The 24,809-nt window shown below is 57.0% G+C and overlaps 1 protein-coding gene across 1 annotated transcript in view; it reads right to left on the bottom strand.

Moving 5' to 3' along the window:
• Window positions 1–2,277: 2,277 nt before the first annotated feature.
• Window positions 2,278–24,809, bottom strand: part of SRCIN1 (SRC kinase signaling inhibitor 1) — a 65,026-nt gene continuing 42,494 nt past the window's right edge. The window contains exons 13-21 of the mRNA XM_032595709.1: window positions 24,028–24,203; window positions 18,394–18,524; window positions 18,093–18,240; window positions 17,509–17,752; window positions 16,816–17,050; window positions 15,054–15,208; window positions 14,639–14,791; window positions 10,168–10,314; window positions 2,278–4,127 (exon numbers count right to left, since the gene is read on the bottom strand). Coding sequence (XP_032451600.1) covers window positions 3,993–4,127; window positions 10,168–10,314; window positions 14,639–14,791; window positions 15,054–15,208; window positions 16,816–17,050; window positions 17,509–17,752; window positions 18,093–18,240; window positions 18,394–18,524; window positions 24,028–24,203 — 1,524 coding nt within the window. The 3' untranslated portion in view covers window positions 2,278–3,992. The remainder of the gene's footprint in view (window positions 4,128–10,167; window positions 10,315–14,638; window positions 14,792–15,053; window positions 15,209–16,815; window positions 17,051–17,508; window positions 17,753–18,092; window positions 18,241–18,393; window positions 18,525–24,027; window positions 24,204–24,809) is intronic.

Raw genomic sequence — 24,809 nt, forward strand, 5'->3', positions numbered from 1 at the left:
GGGCAGGAGGCCAGGCCACAACACAGGGAGGTAATCAGACCCTACTTGGCTTGGCGGGGAAAAGCACTGGGTTTGGGGGCAGGCAGAGCTGGATTCAAATTCTGACTCTGCATCTTACTAGTGGTATGACTCCAGGCAAGTCACCTCCCGTCTCTGGCTCTGTGGTCTCAGGTGTAAGAGATGCCCGTGGCTACCTCACGGAGGGCGGTGACGCGAGTCAGCGGTGTTCCTCTCCCGTGTCCATGATGTGGGTTCTCATGGGCCTGTGGGACGGCGGCAGCCCCAAGGGTCCCTGTTCCTGCCCCCTCCTCTTTCTTTTTATTATTTTTTTATTATTTAAAAAAATTTTTTTTTCTTAATGTTTTTATTTATTTTTGGACAGAGAGAGACAGAGCATGAGCAGGGAAGGGGCAGAGAGAGAGGGAGACACAGAATTGGAAGCAGGCTCCAGGATCTGAGCCATCAGCACAGAGCTCGATATGGGGCTCGAACTCACAGACTGTGAGATCATGACCTGAGCCGAAATCGGACGCTCAACTGACTGAGCCACCCAGGCGCCCCTCCCCCTCCTCTTTCAATGCTGCAGGGCAGTTACCTGCCAGATTCCCCATCTCTGCCCCATCCATCCCAACACCTTCCAGGGCGAAGGTGAGAAATAATGAGACAGCAGCCTATAGAAAGGAGATCCAGGAGAGGAAAAAGAAACAAGTTTTATTTAAGCCCCAAACACTCGGCTAGAAAAACCGGAAAGGAAAGAGAGCAGGGAAGTGAGGAGAAGAAAAAGGACATTAAAAAAGAGAGACAGAGAAAACACAGCAATCCTTTTCCATTTAGAAATTGTCAAGTTACACTGACAGAGGTCACAGAATATCCACAGAAGCCATCACTGCTACACCAACACGGGCCCTACGGGGTGGACGGGGCGGGGGTGCGGAGCCGGGGCTCAGCTTGGGGTGGGGGTGGGGCCTCACCTGGACCCCCTCTCAGAGCCGCGGGCCGGAGGCTCCTGGGGAAACAGCATATTGTGGAAGGGGCAGGAAAGGAACCCCCCCATGCGAGTAACACAGCACAGTGGGTGGGGGCGGGGGGACCAGGTACAGGGACCCCCCCGGACGTCTTAGTTTTCTCTTGGTCAAGCACACACTGATGGACAGAGCAGCGAGGCGCATGCAGCTGGGGGGCATTGACGTGCTGCGGGCTTGCAGAGGGCCAGGGGCTGGGGGCTTGGGAGGGGAGCCAAAGCGAGCGGTGCAGGGCCGATGGAACACACACGCAGGCATTCCCACGCGCCTGAGTCTCCACACCTGTGCACACGCACACGCCCGCACACAGTCACATGCACCTTCACGTACACCCCTGTCCACGCGTATGTGGCCCGCACACATACGAGTCTCTCGCAGCCACGCGTGTCTGCACACACACACACTACACGCCTTCTCATGCGCGAAGCTCCCTGGACTGACATGCAGGGGGGGCACGTGCCGACGCCCCAGCAGGGTACATGCACTTAGTGCGCATGCCTCCCCGCACACCCGCGTAGAAGGTCACGCCTGTGCACACACATGCTTCCTTCCACACATGGGTAAGTGGACCTGTGCCAGTGCGCGCCCGCGTGCGCACACACACACACACACACACTGCGCACAACTCCACACAAACGCCTCTCAGCCCGGAAATGTGCAGGAACCAAAGGGAAAGAAAGATGCAAATCCCACTGGGCTCTCCGTGAGTGGGTGGGGTGGGGCCCACGGCTCCCTCCATCTGCCCCTCGTGGATGGACACCTCCTCCTCCCCCCACAAAGGGACGTTCAACTCAGGACAAAGACGGTGGGGCACACGTTCAGGTCACAGGGCCGAGGGTGGGAGGTGGGGGCAAGCGAAAAGTAGCAAGCAAAGAGTCATGGAGTGGAGGGAGGAGGGGGCACCACTCCCCCCTCCCCTCCCAGTCAGGGGGTCTCTGTACAGCCAAATCAAAGCAAACCATTTCACTGGACCACAGAAGCCAGGCCGATGTGCCCATCCTCCAGCCCCCCTCCCCCGCCGAAACAGCGGCCAGGGAGAGAGCGCCGTGGTTTTTTTTTTTTCTTTTTTTTTTAAATATTTATATATATTTATATTACGTATATTATATATATATAATATGTAAATATATTTTTAAAACAATATAAAATGTTAAGACACTTCACTTAAATGTAAAGAGTTGCCTGCAATTAAAAGTAATTGCATCATTTATGAGGTCCTTTTTTTTTTTTTTCTATTTTCCAAGGGTTTTTTTTTTTTTTCAGGAGGGATTTTTTTTTCCTCTTCTTTTGTTATTTTTCAAAAAGGCTTGCTTGCCTTTGTACAAAAATGATCCAAAGCTAGAAAACAAGGATGAACCAACAACAAAAAAAAAAAAAACCAAAACCAAAACCAAAACAAAAGGAAATGAAGAAACACAACCCTGGTTTCCCCTCCCTCCCCAGCCCTCAACAGCTCCCTTGGCTCTCCCCAGGCACTGACCTTCCAGCCAGGCCCCAGGGACTAGGGGGTTCTGCCCCTTCAATGGCTCCTTCTTTCTGTGCTTACTTGGGGAGGCTAACTCCAAAGTCTCCCCTGTGCTTACCCCACTTTGTGCTCCAAATAAGAATCCTACTCCCTGGGGACCCTCCTTGCACCCCCCCCCACTCGTGTAACCCCCTTGCTGGCCCCTCACTGTGCCCTTGGGTGGCCTGGGGCTGAGAACCAAAATTGGTCTTTCTCTCCTCCTCTCAGGACCTGGCCTTAAGCTACACAGGCATCCACAGGTCGGTTTAGGGGCGCTGGCTGGCTGGTCAGGCCTCAGGGACCCTCAAGGAACTCACCAAGGGTCACCAGCTCCCCGCTGAAAAAATCACATCTCATCCCTTCCCTGAAAACCCTCATTATCTCAAAGAAGATGGCTGAAGGTCATGTCACTTGACCTTTGGGTCAGAGCTGTCCTCACCGCCCCCCCCCCATCAGACCCTCTCTATTCCCCCCACTTCCCTTACAACCAGCCCCTTCCCACCCTCCAGGTCCCCAAATCTAGTTTTCTAGGCCCTTCATTCTTGCCCACCCTACCCCCATTAAATAAGTTAATGTCATTTAAAGTGCTAAATTAGGAAACTGAAAGTACCAAATACCCCTCCTCGGGGCTGCCCTCTTCCAAGGCAGTGACCCCCAGGGTCAGGCTGTCTGCTCAACCTGCCACCCACAACCAACCGTCCAGCAGGGCCCCCTCCTCGCTCGGCACAGGCCAGGCGGCTCCTCACCACAAACAAGAAGGGAGTCCCAGGAAGCCAACTCGTCTCCACAGACACGGACACGCAGATTCAAAGGCCTCATACCGGCCCCTCCACCCCTGCCCCGCCCATCATGACTCCAGACCCACAGGGCACGAGCAGAAGGGAGCGGAGTGGAGTTCAGTCCTGTTGAGGCCGGCAGGTGGGGCACCTCCAGGGCTAGAGTCTCCCTGCGTCCTGGCTGCCGGCCTGATAGTGGGGGTTGGTCCAACGTCCAGGTTTTCCTCCAGGGAGGTTTCCGAGGAAGGGGAGAGGGGTGTCCCGCCGCTCCAAGTCTCCGTGGCTCAGAGTTTGGTTGGAGTGCTCTCAGGAAGGGAGCGTAGGGTGCAGGAACGTGGGGATGGACTTGGGAGGAAGCATGGGTAAAGAGAAAATGGAGCAAGGATGACAGGAGGCAGGCCAGAAACAGGAAATCAAGGGAAGGTGGTGTGTTTTGGTTTTTAGTTTTACTGTTTTACTTAAAAAAAAAAAAAAAAAAAAAGGTAATTAAAAGTGAGTCGTTTAAAAAACCAAAAACACCAACAAGGGGATGGGTGCAGAGAGCGGAGGAGGGCCACACCCGCGGCAAACCCTTCAGAGGGTCCAGAGAATGGGGTGGGGGTAGGGTGGAGATGAGAGGAAGGTGAGCAGGGAGAGAAGTGACAGGGGTGAGGAGGGGGAACAGGCTGAGGTGGAGGTGGGAAGGGGCTTCTAGAAGGAGATGGAAGAATTCCTCGCCCCAAAGGAAGTCAATACAGGGATAGAGGTTCTGGAAGCCGCGGGCTTTTCTGAGACTGGGCTTGAGGTCTCATTCGACCCGCTCATCTCTTTAGATGGTTTAGTGGCCTGGAACAAAAACAGGGGTCAGGGGGTCAGAGAGAGGAATGGAGAGCCTTCATGCTGGTCCCCAGCTGAAGTTCTTAAAAATGAAAAACCTCCACAAATCCAAGAGAACATTAACTGCAAAAGGAAGAAGCCAGAGGGGCATCTGGAGAGAGTCATCCCCTGAGATGGGGAGGAAGGGGCCACAGTGGGGGACAGAACAGGGTAGGGGGGTGGGGACAGAGTTGGACCCAAAGGCCTAGGGACCAGGGTTACTTAGGGGAAAGAGAGAAGGAGGAGGAGAGAGACCAGAGAAACACAGGGGAGACCACACCAAGGACAGGTGGACAGGGAGGTGGGAGTGGGGAGGACAGGAGAGGGAGGAAGGTGTGAGAGGTTGGCCGCCACAGGGGTGCGGGCAGAGAGACTAGAGGCCCAGGCTGGGAGTCGGTGGGGTGTTAGTCTCAACGGGCCAGCAGCCCCGCAGGGCCCCTTCTGGCTTCTGCAGGAGGCTGCTACTAAGCAGAAGGTCTTATGGGGACAACTAAGGGGCAAGCTTGTCCTCCCCGGGGAAGCACTTCTCTAAAGAACCCCCCCAACCCCTCCCACCGCAAGCTGGAAGAAAAGGCACTCACTGCCTCCAGCCTCTGACCCAAGGCAGGAAGCCCCACTGCATCCCCCTAGGGTGTGTTGAGCACACACCCTACAAGTGCTCCTCCAGCCTTCAGCCTTGTGGGTTGTGGGTCATGGGAGGTCACTCCCCCCGTGAAGTGTCTGCCCTCACTGGTCAGCTCTGATAATTAGAAAGAGCCGCGCCTCCTCCCGCCTCTGGCGGACTCCCTGTGTCCCTACTGGGTCTGGATCTTTGTATGGTTCCAGAGCCACCTGCATCACCTCCAGAGAATGATGTGTCACAGATGCAGATTTCGGGGCCCCTGCTCCAGAACCTACCTCAGGCTCAGGCTCGGGAATCTGCATTTTAGGCCGGCACCCTAGGTGACCCTGCTGCACACGACCTTAAGAGCCACTGGGACGGGGCTCCGCAGACTGGGTTTCTCTCTGTGGTTGTAGTTGTCCACCCCTCCCCCACCCCGCAAAGCCACTAGTATGATAAACAAATAGCATTGATTAAAAAAAAAAAAAAGGAAGGAAGGAAGGAAGCGGAAGGAAACAGAGTGCTGTGGCACATCAGTAGAGACCTCCCACAGCCTCGGTCTGGGCAAGGTCACTCCATTTCCCACCCACCTACGCTACCACCCGCCGCTGGGTGGGCTTTAGCAGATGCCTCCCGGTAGGGAAGGCAGAGAGCGCCTCCAGCAGCCAGCAAGGGCAACGAGGAGATCTCAGGCAGCCTGACTGGCTGACCGTGAACCTGCCCTTGCTGTTGATGATCACCATTTCTTCTTCCACACGTGCAGTGATTCATCTGGGTTTTGCTCATCGCACAAGTCGTCTGCAGTCTGCGTTTTCCCTTTATGAAAATCAAGGCAAGGGTCTCCCGTCTGGGCCTCCTAACCCCTCCCCCTTTACTGTAGCTCTTCTGTTTGGACTCAAAGAGGTTCCAGGGCTGCAGCCACAAGATCTTTCCGTTCACTCAGTCCTTTGACCGAGGGCCATGTGCCAGGCATGGCCCTTGCTCACGGGGTCCCGGTACCTGGGCCCGGAGACAGGCTCATTACAAGGCAACCTAGAGCTGTCTCACTCCGGGTCACTAGCCTTGGGCTCCAGCCCTGCCCCTCCCCTCCCACCCTTTCCCATTCAAAGTTCTTTCTCCCAAAGCCGGGTGGGAGGGGAGCCCCCTGTGTCCCCTCACATCTCACCGCGTCCCCAAGCTGGATGCTGATTCCCTCCGGGCTGTCCTCTTTGTTCTCAACCCATCTCTCTAGTTAAAAGCTTTTTCTCTTCCTTCCCTTTAGCGTTTGTCAAGAGCGCTGGTCCATTCTGAGCTTTGGTCTTTGGAATATCTGCCTTCCAGCTTGTACAGCCACCTGACTCCTCTATTCACTCCGGTGACATGTCCTCACCCAGGCGAGGGCCCCTTCCTCCCACAGCCAGCGCAAGGCCTGTAAGTGGCCTGTGTGGACACCCCCGCTCCTTCTTCATGGAGACCAAGATCGCTTGTAGCTGCTCTTGGAGCACTTGTTTATAAAGCCCTATCAGCCATCCCTCCCTTCCAGGAGACTGGCCGTGGCGACATCTAAAGTCCCCGCTCCTGAAGCCGAGGGAGCATGCCCCCTGTGCCCAGTGCTCCTGTCCCCGTGCAGCTCACTTCTCAGGTAACACAGCAGTTGTCTCTCAAGTTTTCTATCACTTCATTTCACCAACCAGTCTTCCCCTGTCACTTCCAATTGTGTCTGGAGAAACAGAGCTCTGTCACCTTTGCGGCAAGGCAGAAACCTTCAGCTTTCAGCTGGGAGGAGACCAGAGCCATTAGCTGGGCCCAGAGGGCTGAGCCCTGCAGCCCTCCTCCTCCCGTGGGTCAGAGTCTAGCACCCGCTCCACGCCCTGAGCGTGCTGGCCTGCAGCTCCGCACTAGGTCACCGATCTCCGCACAGGCACAGACCATCACATGTCGGCAGACCCTGCTGGCTGGTGCCTCCTCCAGGGTCACTTCCTCCCAGGCCCACACGCCCTTCCTCCTCGCTGATGGAATCCTGCCTGAATCAGGCCTCTATCTATCAGGAAACGTGGGCCTTTCCCTCAGCCCAGGTGGGGTGGGTCCTGAGCAATCTACACATTTGGAACAATTCTGTTCTCCTGGCCAGTGACCGATTCGGAAACGGGCAATGAGAAGAGAGGGGAGGTCAGCTGGGGGCTCCTGGGGAAGGTTCTCCTCCTCCTAAACAGATCTGTGTGCCTAGAACCCCTGAGAGCGAAGGCAGCCAATGCAGGGGGCGGGGAGGCAGGACCACCTGGGGGGTTATAGCAGGTGTTCAACTGATCTCTCAGGCCCTAGCAGAAGAGGGGGTGTCCACGATTTCCCATCTGCACCAGGCCTTGGATCCGCACGCCCCTGGAAATCTGGCTACCATCCCACCCCTGCCTCTTGAGCACAACATCCAAGAGCTTTTTCCTCAACTGTTTCCTCTGCTTTCTCTGTAGGATTAAGGCATTGTTGCAACCCCATCTTGGAACTCTCTTCCCCCTAGTTTTGGTGTCTCTAGTCCTGGCGCTTTTATTCTCCTTCCCCTTGTCATTGTCAAAGGCAGCTTCGAGGCCCAAATGTTAGAACCACATGATAGGAGAAAGGCCGTTGCCTGGCCCTTGGCACTGACAAACGTCCAGGGCAGTGGAGGATTATGGGGACTCTCCTGAGCAGAGCACCATGGGGGCTCTCACAGTTCTTTCCCACACCAGGTATTATGTGACCTCAGAACCCTGCTGCTGGGTTTCTGTCCCCATTGTACAGATGAGGGAGGAGCCTGCAGAAGGCCGAGTACTTTAACCAAGTTCACAGCCTGGGCCCATACAGAGCGGTGTCAGGGCCCAGAGGACACTGACCCAGTGTGGCTGGAGCAAATCGAGGGTGTGGGGTGGAGGGTGTCAGGAGAACCAGGAGGAAGGAACCCAGGCTGGTCACAAAGCACCCTGGGTGATGTTCTCACCCGGCAGGGAGCAGTGGGCATGGGCTTGGAGTTGGGGGAATGACATAATCGATAATTTGCATTTTGTAAATATCCCTCCCCAGACCACAGGTCTGGGAAAATAGGCTAGAGGTGACAGAAGTCACAGGGAGACCTTAGAAGGGCATGCATTTAGGTAGTGAGGCATAGGATGATTTTTTTCCCCTGCTTCTTTAAGAAATTCCCGCAAGGAACATATATCGCTTTATTAGGGAGAAGGTGCTTTTTTAAAGAAAGGCTCCTAGACAGTGCAAGTGAGAGGGATGGCTAGGCCTGTGGTCCTGGTGGGGAGAGAACCATGGACAGTAGGTGGTGAGGGAGGAAGGAGGAACCGCCGAGACTCCCCAGCGTGGTGGATGCCCCGGGGAGGGAGGGTGACATTTTCTAATGGGCAGGCTTGGGCTCAGAACAGAGACTCCGGGCAGGGACAAAGGGTGCCAGGGGGAGGTGTGTGTGGTATGAAGAGCTAAGAGGCCCAGGAGGAAGTGGGGCCCAGCGAAGTGAAGAGGCAGAGGAGAAACGCCCAGAAAGGAGTCAGGAGGGTCAGGGTGAGGGCTGACAAGGGAGGAGAGGATAGCAAGGAACGGAGGGTCTACACACAGCTCCCCCGTGTGTGTGTGTGTGTGTGTGTGTGTGTGTGTGTGTGTATGTGCGCGCGCACTCGTGTGTATGTGGGGGGGCAGGGTCTATACTGCACATCCTGCAGAGAGAGGAGTAGGGCATGGGAGGAAGAGAAAGTCTGGGGGCCACTGGAAACCTAGCCCAGCCCTGGGATGAGGCTGGAGGGAAGGTGCGGTGGGCCGGGAACTGAATGGAGGAGAGGGCGTAGAGGCCACAGAGGGGACAAGGGGGCAGGAGAGAGGAGCTGGGTGCCTGGAGCGGGGGAAGTCAGGGAGAGAGATGACAGAGCATAGTTGTAGCCCAGCAAGGTGCCCACTGAAGAGGCCGAAGGCAGGGTGTGTGGGGGGAGGGGCCTCACACAGCCTGGATGCTAGTCCTGCTCTTTTTGCCAGCGGCCTGACCTCGGGCAAAGCCTCAGTTTCCCCATCTAACAAAGGGGGATCAGGAGGATGTTCCTCGGACTGGTGTGGTGAATGTGAAACGATATAATGTGTGAACCTGGCACAAGTGAGCAAATGTCAGCTGCTGTTGTGGACACGAAGGAGGGACCGGCCCGGACAGGACGAGGGGAACTCGTGCACTGTGGTGGCAGGACAAAGAGCTGGGGGTGGGGTTTGCAGGACGTGCCTGGGGACCCATGAGGAAGATGGCGGGCCGGCAGGGAGCTAGTGAGGAGAGCTGGCCGGGGGGCGGGTGGGGCCTGGGTGGCCCGTCTCCAGGGGTCTCTCCAGGGAACCAGCAGACAGGGAGGCAGGGCCTTGCGTGCCCAGGGCCGTCCCAGGGCCATGTGGTAGAAAGGGCTTTGCGATTCCTGGGTCCCATCCTGGCTCTGCCCCTTTCCTTCTCTGAGCTGTCCCTTCATCTGTAAAGAAGGTAGCCGGACTTGCCATCTCTAACCTCCTGCCTCGGAGCCTAGAACCTTCTTCAGGTCACAGTATGTGGACATTTTACAGCACCCACTCCCACCCCAGCACCCAGAACGGGCCTGGCACACAGCAGGTGCTCAGAAATGCTACTGAACCAAATGAGCACGCTAAAGGTCTCTCAATATCTAGGCCCAGGGACCACCCTGCACCTTCTGACCAGGCCACCCGGCAGGCCAAAGGGCAGAAACACCCACAGGTGAGGCTGTCAATTCCATACACCTGCCCCCAAGCCCGCTGACTAAATCTGAAAGAGGTGACAGCAGCCCTGTCATTCCCAGCCCACCTGGGGGCCACATCTCCCCCTCCCCACTGACGTCAGCGGAACCCACCAAAGCCCAAACACAAGACTGAAAAGCAGATGCAGAATTGGTCTCTCCCTCAGGTGGGAGACGGCCCAAAATCCAAGAGGGAGGCCAAGAGGAGAGTGGGGAGGACCCGACCCCCGCGAGAGGGGGGCTGAGAGCAGGGAGAGGAAGCGGAGCAGAAGCAGGAGGACAAAGAGATGTGGCAGCCCGCTCCCACACCCCAGGGCAGGCCCGGCCTTGGAAGGGCCTCAGGCATCGGGCCAGTGGGGACATGAGTCCTCCGGCTCCCCCTCCTCCAGGAGCAGCCGGGGAGAGACCTTCTCGGCTCCCAGTGAGGGTCTCCTAAAAGGAGAGTGGCCTGGTAAAAAATGTATGTTGTAGAGCAGCTCCGGAGAGCCAGGGTTGACGGGAGGAGGGAAAAGATGGCTCAAGGAACTGGTGGGGCCGTGCTGGCAGGGAGGAGGTCTCCGGGCAGCTGGCAGGAGACGCCCAGCTCACAGCAGGAGCACACAGCACTGCGGGGGGGGGGGGGGGGGGGGGGGGAGGGGCCAGGACGGGCCAAGCCCCACCCCACAGCGCCCACACCTACCTGCTGCTGGGCCTGGATCCTCATGTACTCGGCCCTCTGCTTGCCATGCTTGCCTTTGTCGGGGCTGCCTGCCTGGCCCTGGACTGCCTTCAGCCGAGAGGCCCCTGGAGTCACCACCTTCATGGGTGGCACACTGCCACCACCACTCTGCAGGAAGAGGAACAGGGTGGGGGTTGGAGGCGGGATCATTCTGGAATCCTAGGCGCTGGGTGACCTGATCTCTGGGGCTGGGCTGGGACCTCCTCGGTGGGCCCTTGGCAACTGGAGACCTTTGGACCTCCCGGGCCCCACATCCCAGTCCAGGACCCAGGGCCACTCTCTGAGGCCAGGTTTAAGGCCTCCCTGCAGAAGAGGGGACAGGGGCCTCCCAGCCAGGTTCCCAACAGCTCCCCAGGGAGGGCTCTTTGGTGGTTTCCTTGAGTAACCCAGGGGTAGCAGGTACTCTCCCGGGGAAGCCACTTCCATAGTGAGAGTCCTTGCCATCACCCCCACTGCTGGGTCTGGCAGAGCATGCCTGAGATTTGAGGCGGGGTCTTTATAATAGCAGACAGAGTCAGATTAGCAGCCCCAGACCTATGTCTTCCTCTGAACGGGAGAATGGGGGTGAAGTCTCCCTAGAGATGGACAAGCCCAGCTCCTTTGAACCACCCCAGGTACCACCCTGCCCACAAGGGCTCTGGGGAGTCAGAGGCGCAGACAGAGAAACAACAGAGGCAAAGAGAGTCAGACAGGAGAGGGGGAGGGGAGCGCGGGGATGGAAAAGGAGGAGAGCACTTTATTTGTTGGTTTATAGATACAGAGCAGAGGGGAGAGGACCCGGTCCCTGCCAGGGCTGGCTGGGCTGATCCCTGGGTAGGCCAGCTTCCCAGCCTCCCAGGCTCTGCCTGCAAACCCCATATGGCACCGGGCTCTCAGGAGGCTGGCAGGGGCTGAGAAAAGGCCAGTGGGAGGAGGGGGCTGGTGTGGTGCCCCTGCAGCCCCTCCCACTCTGCAGCTCTGAGGACAGAGTCTAGAGCATGAAGGCAGGGGGAGAGGCTAGGGGAGGAGGCAGCCACCTGGGGACCGGGTGGCAGGGGTGGGGGGCTGCCAGGGGGCCCCATGGCGAGGGCTGCGCCCATCTGGCTCAGAGTGGCTTCCAGCTCCCGGAGTGTCTCCTCCAGGCTGTCCATCCGCTGGGTGGTGGCGCCTCTCACTGTGCAGCCCAGGCTGGCAGCGGGCTGGCCCCTGGGCTCCCCACTGCTGGGTTGCACATCCTGTCCCGTGTCCTTGGGGGTCTCCTCTGGGTGGCTGTCAGCAGTGGAGGGCTCCAGAGTCCCGTCAGGGGCTGGTCCCCAAGAACAGGGGACGCCGGCTCCTCCCTCCTCTGCGATGCAGCTCCTCGTCCCCAGTCTCTTCTGAGCCGCCCCGTCCTTCTCAGGCGCCAAGCTGCTCCTGGGCTGGGCAGCCTTGGTCACTACCTCTGGCAGGGCCCGTGCACCATCCCAGCCCCTCCCACTGCCAGCCAGGGTCCGGGGTCGCGGGGTGGGGGCTGTCCTGTGACCGGGTTCCTCAGGTCTGGCCTCTGGTGGGGAGGGAGGGTTGGGGGTACACTCCGTCAAGATGATCTGGGGGACGCAGAAAGCCCTGGGACTTGGGGCAGCCTGGAGGGAGAAGAAAGATGAGGGAGACTGTGATCCCTGCAAACCAAACACCCTGAGCTGGGATGGTGCAGGCAGGGGGGGGGGGGTCAGACGCGGGTGAGCCCAGCCCCTTCCTTTCACAGATGGGGAAACTGAGGCAGGGGAGGGTGGTGACTGAGTTCGCTCAACAAGTCAGAGGCAAGGCTGGGACTAGAACTCGGGCCTCTTCCGACCCCACACTGTGGTCTCCCACTTGCTGGCAGAGACGCTGGTTTATCGGGAAGCACAGACACAGGGTTGCCTCTCACTGCCCACGTTAAACTCTGGGAGCAGGTCCCATGGGTCCTCCCGTGAGTTTGCCCATCTGTACGATGAGGTAACAAGAGCAGAGAGGTGGTGGAAAATTAAGTGAGCTCACGCGAGCGTGTGCTTAGAACAGTGTCAGCACTTGGCAAATATTAGCTATTTGTTGAATTGACCTGGCCTCAAAGGGTGGGGCTGTCACCCTAATCTCAGGCCAGAGACTCCTGGCCCCATCACCCTCTACTTTTGGAGCTTTCTCCAAGGGCTTCACAGCCACAAGGGGAGGGGCTCAGCCAAATTCTTCTTTGGCACGAAATGGCTACTGCTCCTGTGGTCCTCACTTTACAGATGAGGACATTGAGGGTGGGTGTCCTGAGATCCACCCAAGGTCACTTACCCCCAGCTAGTTAGTGGCAGAGCCAGGATTTGAACCCAGGCAGTCTGACTCCAAGTCCAGTGCTCTTTCCACCAAAAGGAGCCATGGGGATATTCCAGGGGGGCAGCAGGGACCTCAAGCCTCCCTCCCCCAAGGCAACCCACCCAGCCTTGCCACCTGCTTACCTGGAGGTGGCGGGGTGCAGGCTGGGAAGACAGAGAGGCGACCCATGCCTGCCCGGCTCCACTGCTCGATGGCGCCACAGGATGCAGAGGGGAAGCCAGCCCAAAAGGCCAGCAGGGGGGCTTTGCCCACTGGACCCCTTCAGGATTAGCTCCCAAAGGCCAGAAAGAGGCAGGAGCGGCTGGGTGCAGTGGGCCAAAGTGCCAAGGGCATGGCCAGCCCATGGGGCACCCCTTCCGTACTGCTCATCCCCAGATGGCTCCTTAGACTGCTCTGTGCCCATCCTTTGCCCGGCAGACAGTTCTGTCCACCTGTTTAGTGCCTGTCTGCTCCCCCTGGCCAGGGAGCCAAAGCACCACAAGCCAGGCCAGAAATCAGGTACGAGACAGCGTGGAGCCCACTGTGGGCCAGAGAGAACCAGACAAGGTAGGTGAGCATGTGTGTGCACAGGAGGCCGCCCTCTCCCCAGAGCAGAGGCCCTCCTGCCCCAACCTGACTGGGAAGAGGGAGAGATTCCCAGGCTGCCTTCCCCAGGTCCCCCTCCCCAAGCACAATCCCCTGGGAGGGGGGTGCAGACAGCGGTCTACCCCCAAATTCCCAAGAAAGAATAAAGAGAGAATAAGTGTAGCAGGATAGCAGCAAGGACTGAAGTTAGAGAGAAGGAAGAACTTCCCAATGCTAAGAGACAAAACCAGCAGCTGAGGAAGGGCATAGGCTGCTTCTACTCCAAGTTCCCTGACCACTGGGGCCACGGGATAGAAGGAGGCTATCAGTGAGCCTTTCTCCTGGCCCCCGGTGCAAGGCATAGATTCTAGGGGGGGAAACGGAGCCCCCACCTGGCACCAGCAGCAGAGGAGAGAGGAGTCAGGTGCAGGGACTAGGCAAGGGCTCAGGACAAAGTCAGATTCTGAGTTGGACCTAAAGTCATGTAGTGAGCAAGATCCAAGCTCCCATCTTGGATCAAGACAAAACCCAGGCTCTGGGTCAGATCTGAACTCTGGCTGCAGATTGGAACAAAATACCCAACTCAGAATCAAGCCTGTAAGAAAATGCAGACACAAGGCGCCACCAGGTACCAGACTGCTAGAGTCTCAAAGAGGGAGGGAGGGAAGGGTTACGCGCCTGTCCTTGTGGCAGGGCAGGGGTGAGGCCAGGCGGGTGAGGCTGTGGCAGTGGCCAGACGTGGGGACGTGACTGGCATGTTAGCGGGTTAGCGTGAGAGGTGAGGAGAGGAAGGTGTGGAGGCACAGGCAGAGACAGAGCCGTGAGAGGTGGGGGACAGCCCGTTACCTTCCATGTGGGGCCCTGGGCTGAGCCCCCAGGGGGCCCCAGGTCCTGGGGTGCCAGCAAGGTGGGGATCGGCTGGCGGCGGGGCGTGGGGGGGAGGGAAGACACTGAGCTTCTCTCAAACACCTGAGGAGCAGAAGGTGGGGGCAGGTTTGGAGAAGGGGGCACAAGGAGGACAGGGGTGCTGGCCTGTGGCCCACCGGGAGGGACGCCAGCCTTACTCCTCAGCCCCTCACCATGCTCACTGGCCACTCTGCCCTCCATCTTGTCTCCTCCTCCCGAGGCCTAGGTAGTCAGGGTCTCCAGCCACTTGGGGAGAGGGGCTGAGAGCACTTGAGGATGGGTGACTTACGGCACAGGGGGTGCTCAAGGTACGTGGGTATCAGGGTGTTAAAGCACTCTGTTCTCAGAACATTCAGGCCTGGGGGTCTCAGAGCATAGGGGGTCTCGGGGCAGCGGTGTTGGGGGTGGGTTCAGAGACTACCATAAAAAAAACCCCTCAAACCTGCAAAGAGGGACTTCGGGCCCCCTCCCCCCATTTTACAGCGGTGGCGAAATCGAGGCAAGAAGGAGGGGTCCCGAACAGGCCAGCACTCAGCAGGAGCCCGGAAGCCCAGTCCCCTCCCCAGTGGGGTCAGCTTGGTGGGGAAAGGGAGGAGCCTGGCTCAGGAGGACTCAGGGACCAGGCATGCCCTTGACCCACCTCTAGCTCGGCGATGATGCGGTCCTCGTCGTCCTCATCCTTGATGGCAGAGGCCATGATGGGTGGTGTGGAGGCCGGGCGGGCCACCTCGGACACGGTCCGGCGCAGCTTCACTTGGGGCTTCTGCACCTCCAGTTCCTCGGACTCGGCCTTCTGCAAGGCCCAGGCCCCCGTCAGGACCAGGCTCTGCCCCCCTCCGGCACCAGCTCATCGCACAGGCCCCATCCGGGGGGGCCTTTCCTGCTCCAGCTCCTCATCTGCCGCTTCCTCTGTCCCCTGCCAGAGGCCCCCTTCCCGTGGTGGAAGCCCGAGCCACAAACAGAGTCACCACTGGCCAGCCCCCTCCTTTCCTTCCGCCCCAGAGGGTCTTCAGAGGTCATCTTGGGTATCCCGCTGCCCCGGGTGGGGTTGGTACCTTGATGAAGGCCGAGTCCTTCTTGCTGGTGACCACAACCTCCCCAGTGCGCGTGGTGGTCAGGCCATGGGAGGAGGGGAAGCTCCGGCGGGGAGGGGGCGGCGGGGGCGACTTGGAGGGCTTCTCTGTGCGGTATCGAGGCACCGTCAGCTCATCTGTGGGCAGCCAAGGGGCTGGGGGTCAGGGGACGCTTAACTTTGGAGTCCGTGCACCAAGGGGAGAAACCTTGCTTCCTCCTCCAGGGAGGAGGGGAGAGGAAAGCTCAGGGAGGAGGACACAGGTCCCTCCTTGTTCTCTCTCACTTCCCCGTGAAACCCACTCCCGTCACTCCTCTTAGTGCACTCCCACCCCAGCTACTCCAAGTGCGGTCTGCGGACCAGCAGCACTGGCAGCACCTGGGAGCCTGTTAGAAATGCAGAAGCTCAGGCCTCACCCACAGCTGCTGTATCAGAACCCACGTTTTGGCAGCTCTTCTGGCGATTTCGCGCACACATTCAAGTCTGAGAAACGCTGCTCTTGTTCATCTCTTTCCCGCCTGCCCCTCAGCGGCTGCCCTGCCCACACCTTCCTCTCTTCTCCATCAAGAGACAGCAGTTACACGTGCAAGAGCCCGGCCTGACCCACCAGGCTCCCCCTCTGTGTTTTTCCAGGGGTGGGGACTGTTTCCAAGGGCAACCTACAGAAAAGTCACTGGAGCCTGACACTCTGCTGCTTTGAGCCCCAGTGGCTCCCCATGACTCCAAACCATGCCCAAACTCCTTGGCCCAGCACCCTCCACGACTGCCCATCTTTCAGCCTCAGCTCTGCTTGCTACTTCCTGGCCTGAACCCTGCTCAGCAACACCAAACACACACCTCCGGCCATTTGCACATGCTGTTCCCTCTCCCTGAAGTGCCCTCTCTCACTGTCCATGGAAAGGCCTACTTGCTTTCAAGACTCCAGTGGAAAGTCACCTCCAACGGAAAGCCCTTCCTGCTCTTCCAGAGCCTTCTCTAGGACTGCGTGGCCACCGCTACAGGCGGCACCTGCGTCCTATTTTCTGGTTTACCCACTAAGCATGGCCTGGGACAGATCTCTTAGCTACATTGTGCCTTAGTGTTCTCATCTATAAAATGGGAATAATTACCGTATCTTCCCCCTGGGTTGTTGCAAAATTGTAAGGATTAATATATAGAAAGCATTTGGAGTAGTTCCCGTCACATAGTAAGTGCCCGATAAACAAAAATGTTAGTATTACACCGCCACTAAATTTTAAGCTCCTTGGAAACACGCAGTGTCTTATCTCCTCATCCTCAGCACACAGTAGGTGCTTAACAAATACGTACAGCAGGAATGAATGAATGGTGACTGCTATTCCTGGTTGGATTTCTGCCTCCCCTGTGAGCTCACGGGCTCGGGGAGCACAGAAACCACGACCGTAGGGACCAGCACCATGCCCTGTCTGAGCACAGCCTGGTTCAGAGCACGTGCTTGGTCATGACATGCAGACAGAGCCTGGGCCTGCTCATCCTCCCTGCGTGGGTCTCTCAGCAGCAGTCACGGCAGCGGGAAAAGCCCCGGATGGAGTCCAGCGCTACCCTGCCCTCTGGGTCTCCCTATAGTGGCTGAAGGTCAGGATGCTGATGCCCCAGCACCTCCCTCCTCTGGCAGGATGACCGCAGAGGGTCTCACGTCCAAGGGCCTCACCCACCAACCCCAGAGCTCCTGACGATGGGGCCCCCCTCCTCTGGGCTCTTTGCCAGTCCCCTACCTGCCCCCATACCTGAGCCCCTCCTTCCACTGGGCTCCGTTCGGGGGGCTGCCTTCTGGCCGTGGGGGGCCTTAGGGGGCTTGTGGTCAGGGGTGGGGGCCAGGCCCGGGTGGGCCTTGCTCGCACAGTCCAGGTCAGGGATGGCCTTCAGCAGCTCTGCCTGCGTCTCCTCCAGCAGCCGGTTGATGTCCTTGGCGCTGTACTGGGTCAGGGCTGCCCGCTTCTCCTCCCAGTCCCGTTCGGCAGCCTTGACAGGAGGACTGAGAATCAGCACTGAAGCAGCTGCCTGCTCCTGGCCTCAGGGGCTGCAGCCCCTTCCCCCAGCCACACACGCCAGGAATGGAGAAGGGAGTTTGATCCAGCCCCTGGGGGACCCTCAGACTTCTCCTTGAGTGTCTCCCTGTAAGTCTGGAACGCCGCCTTCGTCACACGCTACTCTCCTGATACACTTAGCCCTGTTGGGGGACATTCTATCCTGCTTCGTTGACCACACGGCCCATTCTCATGCCAGCATCACACTGCCTTGACTGTCACAGGTTCATAAAATGCTTTTCTGTCTGGCAGAACTAATGCCACCATCCATGTGCTTCTCAGACTTCCTCCTCCCCCAGGAAAAGGTACCCACGTGCTGGCACTTCCCAATCTGGGATGGTGGTGAGAATACGTGAGCCTGGCTTGTGCCTCCCCCCATCCCGGGCCCAGCACCTCAACAGACACAGCCTTGTCCACGCTTCTCTTGCCAGCAGCGTCCAGGCCTTTGGTAGGGTTGCCCTTAGGAGTAGGTGGGGCTCCCTCAGCGGGCCCACTCAGCTCATGGAGGTTCAGTGGAGGGCTGGGGGGTGGCATTTCGAAGTCCAAGCTCTTGTTGAAGTCCGTCTCGGCCGTCACCTTCTTGGGGGACTGATTCAGGAGATTGTTGGGGGGTGGCCACACACCCTCGTCCACTTGCCTGGGGTTGGGAGAGTTAGGGGCAGCTGTGAGACCCACGTGTTGGGGGCCCCGTGTGAGGGAAGCCTGGCCTGGGGGAGGCAGGGTGTGAGGAGGGCTCTGGGATCTTGCAGGACAGATGGAAGGGTCTGGGGAGGAGTGACTGCATCCAGCATAAGGGAGAGCCAAGCCTACACCATGCCAGGGGTCACAGGTCAGAGTTGACGTTCAGATCCAGTTGGCATATCAGTGACCTCTAAAGGAGTCAGGATAAGGGGCCAGGCCGATCTATTGATCTACGCCCAGTGTGTGACCTCCTGGGAAATCGGAGGTCGGAGATAAGAAGTCAGGGATAGAAAGACCTTCGGATCTGGGCCAGCATGTCTGTGACCCCACGGCAGCGCTTGAGTAGCCCGTCTAGGCGCTGCGGCTCCTCCTTCAGGAACTTCACGGCCTCCACCTCCACACGCAGCACTACCCGCATCTTGCTCTGCAGGCCTGGGAAGTGAGCTGAGGGGACCAGAAGGAGTGAGCTGGGGAGGGAGCAGCTCCAAGGACAGGGAGGACAGGCAGCAGGGAGGGCAGCGCCTGGGGGTGGGCGGTGGGGGCGAAGCAGGGACTCCCCCACTGGACCACGTGCCACACTCTCGCCTCCAGGCTCACCCTTGAGCTCAGTCAGGGTCTCCCCGAGCTGCTTCAGCACCAGCGCCTTCTCCTCCAGCTCCGGCCCAGGCACCAGCCGGTGGTTGTGGGACACATCCCGTTGGATCTTCTCCACCGACTTCTCCAGGTCACTGCAGCCAGAGAGAGACCCTCTCAGCCCTTCTGGCCCCAGCCCAGCCCCCTGAAATTGGGCAGCTGGAAAGAAATCAGGCCACCGGTCGGATCACAATTAAAAGCCATTCACCAGGCTACAGGCCCAGGTGAGATCAAACCTCAGAGAAATGCCACACGTCAGCCCGAATCTCCCTCCCTATAACTTGCATCCTCTGCCCTTTCTGCCAAAGAGGCAGCAGAGAACCTGGCAGCCTTTCCGGGAACGGGAGGCCACTGCATGTGCCCCTGTGGGGTCTCCTCTCTTGAGGGGTGGCCCCTGCCATGTCCATCTACCTTTTCTCAAATGATCCGGGCACTCAGCCTCTTCCCTTGAGGACAAAACTGTTTTCAGGTGTCAGCAGATTTATGCTGAGCTTGTGCCGTTTGAAACCCCACATCTTTATTTTTTAAGAGTATTTTTGTTTGTTTATTTATTTGAGAGAGAGACAGCATGAGTGGGGGAGGGGGAGAGAGAAAGGAAGAGAGAGAGAATCCCAAGCAGGCTCTGCACTGTCAGCACAGAGCCTGATGTGACGTGGGGCTCAAAGTCACGAAACCGTGAGATCATGCCCTGAGCTGAAACCAAGAGCCGGACGCTCAACCGACTGAGCCACCCAGGAACCCCAAGCCCCACATCTTTCTAAAATGTAAAATCACACCAAGTCATTACCTCCTGGGTTGAACCTTACATGGATCCCATCGTCCTGAAGCTAAAATCCAAGCCAAGAAGGGCATGAGGGTAGTAGTTGAAAATTTGGCTCTAGAATCAGATCCAAATTCCAATCCCAGCTCTGCCCATCCCAGCAGAGAGACCTTGGACAAGTTACGTACTATTTCTGGGCTGTAACCTTCTTATCCAAGAAATGGGGGGTAGTGAGAGTTCTTCCCTCCAGGGGCCATTGTGAGGATTAAGGGAGCAAATACACATGGGAAAGGGGTGGTAAGGGGTCAGTCCCTGGGGGCTGCTCTTAGTTTCCCTCCAGCCACATCCCTTGTCCTCCTCTGGCTTCCTTCTGTTTAGAACGGTCTACAACTTCTCTGAGGTCCTTGTACTTGCTGCCTTCTCTAGGCCTTTCCGATGCCATTTCTTCTGCCTAGAACATTCCATTTACACACACACACACACACACACACACACACACACACACACACTCATGCACACATACGCACACGTGTGACTAATTCCCACTCCTTCCTCAGGTCTCAGTGGGAACTTCTTCCCCATTCCCTACACTTGGGAGTTGGGAGTCTGCTCTCTGCCTCCCTCACCAACCCTTGGAGCTCTTGCATGCTGGGCTGTGTAGCTCCTGGCAGGCAGAGAGGGACCGGGTCTTCTGGATTCATCTCCAATTCCCGGCACCTGGCACAGTGCCTGGAGCAGAATAGATGTCTGGTAAATAATTGTGGAATGAATGAATAAGTGAAAGAAGGAACCGCTGTCCAGGTAGGTCATTTCAATTCCGTACTTGAGTCACTGACATCCCTGACCCACATGCAAGGCTTTACATACATTCTTGTCAAATGCCATCTGCTGGATTTCAGCTCAACAATCCAGGTGGGAACAACTTTTGAATCTCGGCTCTACCCTGCAACAGATTTGCTTCCCCTCAAAGCTCTGTGTCACTAGCAAATCTTATCAGCATGCCTATACATCTCCATCCAACTAGCGGATGAAAAGACAGACCACACTGGGGCAAGGACACATTCCTGTGACTCAGCCCTGCCGGTTAAAGAGCTGCCTAACTTGTACTAAGCGCTTATAGCACATCAGGTGCCACATTCAGCCCTCCACTTTCGTTACCTTATTTAATCCTCACAAAAAATCCTGGGTGTGGGGAGCCATTATTACCTCCAGTTTACGCACAAACGGTAGCTCAGACATTAGACTACATTTCCCAGCATCCCTCGCGGTTAAAATGGCCAATGTTGGGGCGCCTGGGTGGCTCAGTCGGTTAAGCCTCCGACTTCACTCAGGTCACGATCTCACGGTCCGTGGGTTCGAGCCCCGCGTCAGGCTCTGGGCTGACGGCTCAGAGCCTGGAGCCTGTTTCGGATTCTGTGTCTCCCTCTTTCTCTGACCCTCCCCTATTCATGCTCTCTCTCTCTCTCTGTCTCAAAAATAAATAAATGTTAAAAAAAAATGTTTTTTTAAATAAAATTAAAAAAAAAAATGGCCAATGCCTGAGGTCCAGTCAATGGAAAGTGAGTTGAAGGCGTATAGGCGGCTTCCAGGCCTGCCCATTAAAACCTCCCCTGTAAGCTCCTCCATGCTCTTTCCCCCCTTCCTATGGGTTGAAAGGCAAGGACCCTTTGCATGATCTCAGAAGGCATATATTGGAGATGGCAAAACCTCCATTAGCCTGGGTCCCTGAATGATTGCATGGAAAACAGTTGTTCCACTAACCCACCCAGTACTGTTCCATGAGAGAAAAAACAAAAACAAAAAAACGTATGTCTATTACTTTTAAATCATTACACAATTTGTTATAGCAGCTACCCTAACTAACACAATGAACTTTGGCATTAAAAAGGGTTGGGCGGCGGGGGACGGCACCTGGGTGGCTCAGTCGGTTAAGCGTCCGACTTCGGCTCAGGTCATGATCTCATGGTTCGTGGGTTCGAGCCCTGCATCGGGCTCTGTGCTGACCGCTCAGAGCCTGGACCCTACTTTGGATACTGTGTCTCCTTCTCTCTCTGCTCCTCCCCCACTCACACTCTGTCTCTCTCTCAAAAATAAATAAACATTAAAACATTAAAAAAAAAAAGAGGCTCAGGGAGATTAAGTAGCTTGTTTCAGGTCATGCAACTATTTTGCAGCAAAGCAGAATCTATTCATGTCTGACTTCGGCTGTTGGATTCGGCTGCATCTCACCTCCACATTGGACCTAACATCAGCCCATCTCCATCCCTGTCCCACCCAGCCCTTGCTCTCCTACATGGGAAACAACAACTCTCCCCTGCTATGCGTGACACCTAACTGGCTCAGGGTGTGCCAGTTTTGTAAAATGGTCACTTCCAGACATCACTCTGAGGGGAAGAGACCCTCATTTAAAGGAGGACTCGAGTAAGCCTTCAAGAGGACACGACACTGCAACTCTCAGGCAGAAGAGGCTAGGTCCTCCTTAGGCGCAATTAGCACCTCATTTTTTTAAAGTAGGCTTCACACCCAGCGTGGGGCTTGAACTCATGACCCTGAGATCAAGACCTGAGCTGAGATCAAGAGTTGGATGTTCAACTGACTGAGCCACCCAGGCGCCCCATCACCTTGCTTTTCTGATCACAAAACCTGCCAAAGTTTTGGGAGACCCAACTTGTGCGGGCTCTGCAAATGAATCCCAGACTGGTGCAAGTCTAGATACCATTGTCACAAAGTGGTTGGGCTTTCCAGACCCAGGTTCAGTCCTGGAGGGGTGGAGAGGGCAGGGTCAGGACGGAACCAGCTCTATAATTTATGGGGCCCAGTGGAATATGAAGATTTTGCCCCTAGTTAAAAAATCATTACAAATTCCAAGATGACAACAGCAGAGTATGGGGCCATTAAGAGATTGGGGCCCTTGTGACTGAGTAGCTCGTATGCCTACAAAGCTGGTACTGGGTTAGTTCTAGTTGGGCTCCAGAGGCCAAAAGGTCTCAGTTGGCAGAGGGTAACGTCTAGACAGGGATCAAATGCTTCGGTAGAAAAACAGGTGAGAGAGCCAAGCTGAATGAAGCACAGAATTGGCCTTAACCTCCAGCAAGATGCCGGGGCAAGAGGAAGGGGCAGAGCAAAGCCGAGCAAGAGTGGGCCTTCAGGGGCTACAGCCAGGATAGGGGTAAGGATGGGCCTGCTGGTCAGCCTAAAGCCCAGGGATGCTAGGGGAGCTGGCAGGGAGGGCCCTTGTAAGCCAAGCTAGAGCCACTGTGGGGCTGATGTACAGCCCAGCCCGGGCCGCCCCCCGAGAAGGCAGGACCCCCTTCAAAGTCGATGGAGAATCCTGCCAGAAGCAACGTAGCAGCCCAAACTCTCTCAAGCGAGCAGTATGAACAGAGTTTGATAACAAGACAGCGGGCAGGGAGTCTGTGTGCTCCTGGAGAACTGAGGCCCCCAGGAAGCTGAGGACCAGACATGCATATGACAGAAGCTTCAATCTGTCCTTTCATCTCTTCTGCCTCTGTGCTTTTATATTTTCTTTTATTTTCCTTTAATGTCTCAGTAAAGTTCCTTTTAAAAAGTCTAACCCAGCTCCTCTGTGCTGAGTGAAAAGGGGCAAGGAGAGGACAGAAAAGTTGGGTCAGTGGATGAGGGGTGATGGCAGCCGTCAGTCTACTTGGAGATCTGACTGACGTTGTCACTAAGCTTTTACACCGGAAGTGATGGGGTGGCTGCCGCCAGCTTACTTCCAAGAGAAGTGGCCCCTTATTTCACCTCAGCCCCAAGGGGTCATGGGAATCTTGTGCCCTACTGAAATGCATAGGCTGTGTGGGCCCAAGGCTGAGAAGTAGGGACCCTTCTCAAGGAGCCCCTTGCAAGCTGGGATCCTTTCCTCTCCTGGCTCCCCAAGTCACTGGCCAGTAGAACCCAAGCCCTCCCTGGAAAGAACTGCAAAAATCTTATTGGGCACAGATAAGGAAGCTGAAGAACAGAGAAGGGCAGAAACTGCCCTGATCACATAGTCTCTCAATGCTGGAGCTGGACTTCAAGTCCCTTTGTGCCCTGTGCCACCAAGAGGGAAGCCAGAGAAAGGAGCAGGACCTCTGTCTCAGACCGCAGTGACTAATGAGGGAAGGCTGCCATGGGGCGGGGGTGCTCACTCAGTGGACGGACAGCAAAAGGCAGCTTCTCCCATCAACAGTGCCAGACGACGGAATCTTGGCCAGACAGCCATTTGCTAAATTTGGATCAGAGGACTGTCTCTGGTTAACCCTTCCACGTCTAAGCAACTGGGAGCAGGATGTTCTCTGTTCCTCATTCCTTCTGAAAAAGCTAGAGCCTTGTTTTAGTGGACTAGGATGGGAGGAGGGTTTTCCTTGGCTACATCGGGCCTCGGAGGTCAGGGAAGTGGAATGGTGGCAGCTGTGGCTCCCCAAGGGTCACTTTGTACAGGTCACAGGTCCAGAATGAAAGCAGGCAGAGGACAGACTGAAATCCTGCTGCTGGCCACATGAAAGTTAGGCTGCAGGCCAAGGGGAAGCCAGACTGTGGACCATGAGGAAGCAAAAGCATAGCAAAAGCAGGGCGTCAAGCCAGGAAAAAAAAAAGAAAAAGAAAAAGAAAAAGAAAAGAAAGAAAAGAAAGAAAGAAATCAGGAATTGTGCCAGATGGTCAAAGGTTTGTGGGTCACAGAGAAATCAGGCCACAGAGGAGAAGGAACTCAGGCTTCAGACCAGACCAACGTCACCTGTGATTCAGAAGGTAGGGAGCTGCACCTCCCAGTGAAACCAGGTTGTGGGCCCAGGCCGCACCCCCAGCCCTCCCTCCGCCCCGGGGGGGCCCAGCCTCACTTGAGCTGCTGGGTAATGAGCTCCTCGTCGTTGAGATAGCGCAGCCGCTCCTCCTCCACCAGGGTGCGCTGCCGCTGCAGCGGGTCCTCCTGCCTTCGCGCAGCCTCCGACACGCGCATGCTCAGCTCCGCCTCTGTGCCTTTCAGCAGCGCGCGCAACGACTCCAGGTTCTGTAGCTGCGGGGCGCAGAGGGACCGATGGACCAGGGTGGGAGGGAATGGAGGTGCGCAGCAGGGGAAGGGCCGGGAGGAGGCGGGCAGAGGATAGCCGGAGGCTGGGCGGGCTCCACCGAAGCAGCAGCTGCTCGGCTGCGGCCGCGAGCAGCAGCGGAGGGGTGGGATGGTGGGAAACAGAGGCCCCGGGCTAAATTCTGGGGAAGAATAGAGGCAGGAGGAGAAAGGCATGGGGATAGTGGCGGGAGAAGTGCTAAATTGGAACATGCTGAGGGTGCGGCTGCGTGGCTGTGGCCGTGAGCAGGAGCGAAGGGCTATGATGGTGGGGTGGGGGGCGGAGGACGAGGTTACGTGCTGGGCAAATACAGAGACAGGAGAACGGGACGGGCATATTTGGGGGGCAAGAGGAAGCCCTATGTAGGACCGTGCCGACCGTGCGGCTGCATGGCTGTGGCTTCGAAGAAAGACTCAAGCAGTGGGGTTTGATAGAGCTTCCGTGGCTGGGGCGAGAAGACTAACTTAACTCTCGAACCCAGTTCTAAGGCTGAGTTGGGGCAGTGGCGGGGGTGGGTGAGATCTTATCCGTTGCCCAGATGGCAACTCTCTGCC

Source organism: Lynx canadensis, chromosome E1 (assembly GCF_007474595.2).
Source record: "Lynx canadensis isolate LIC74 chromosome E1, mLynCan4.pri.v2, whole genome shotgun sequence".
Lineage (NCBI taxonomy): Eukaryota > Metazoa > Chordata > Mammalia > Carnivora > Felidae > Lynx > Lynx canadensis.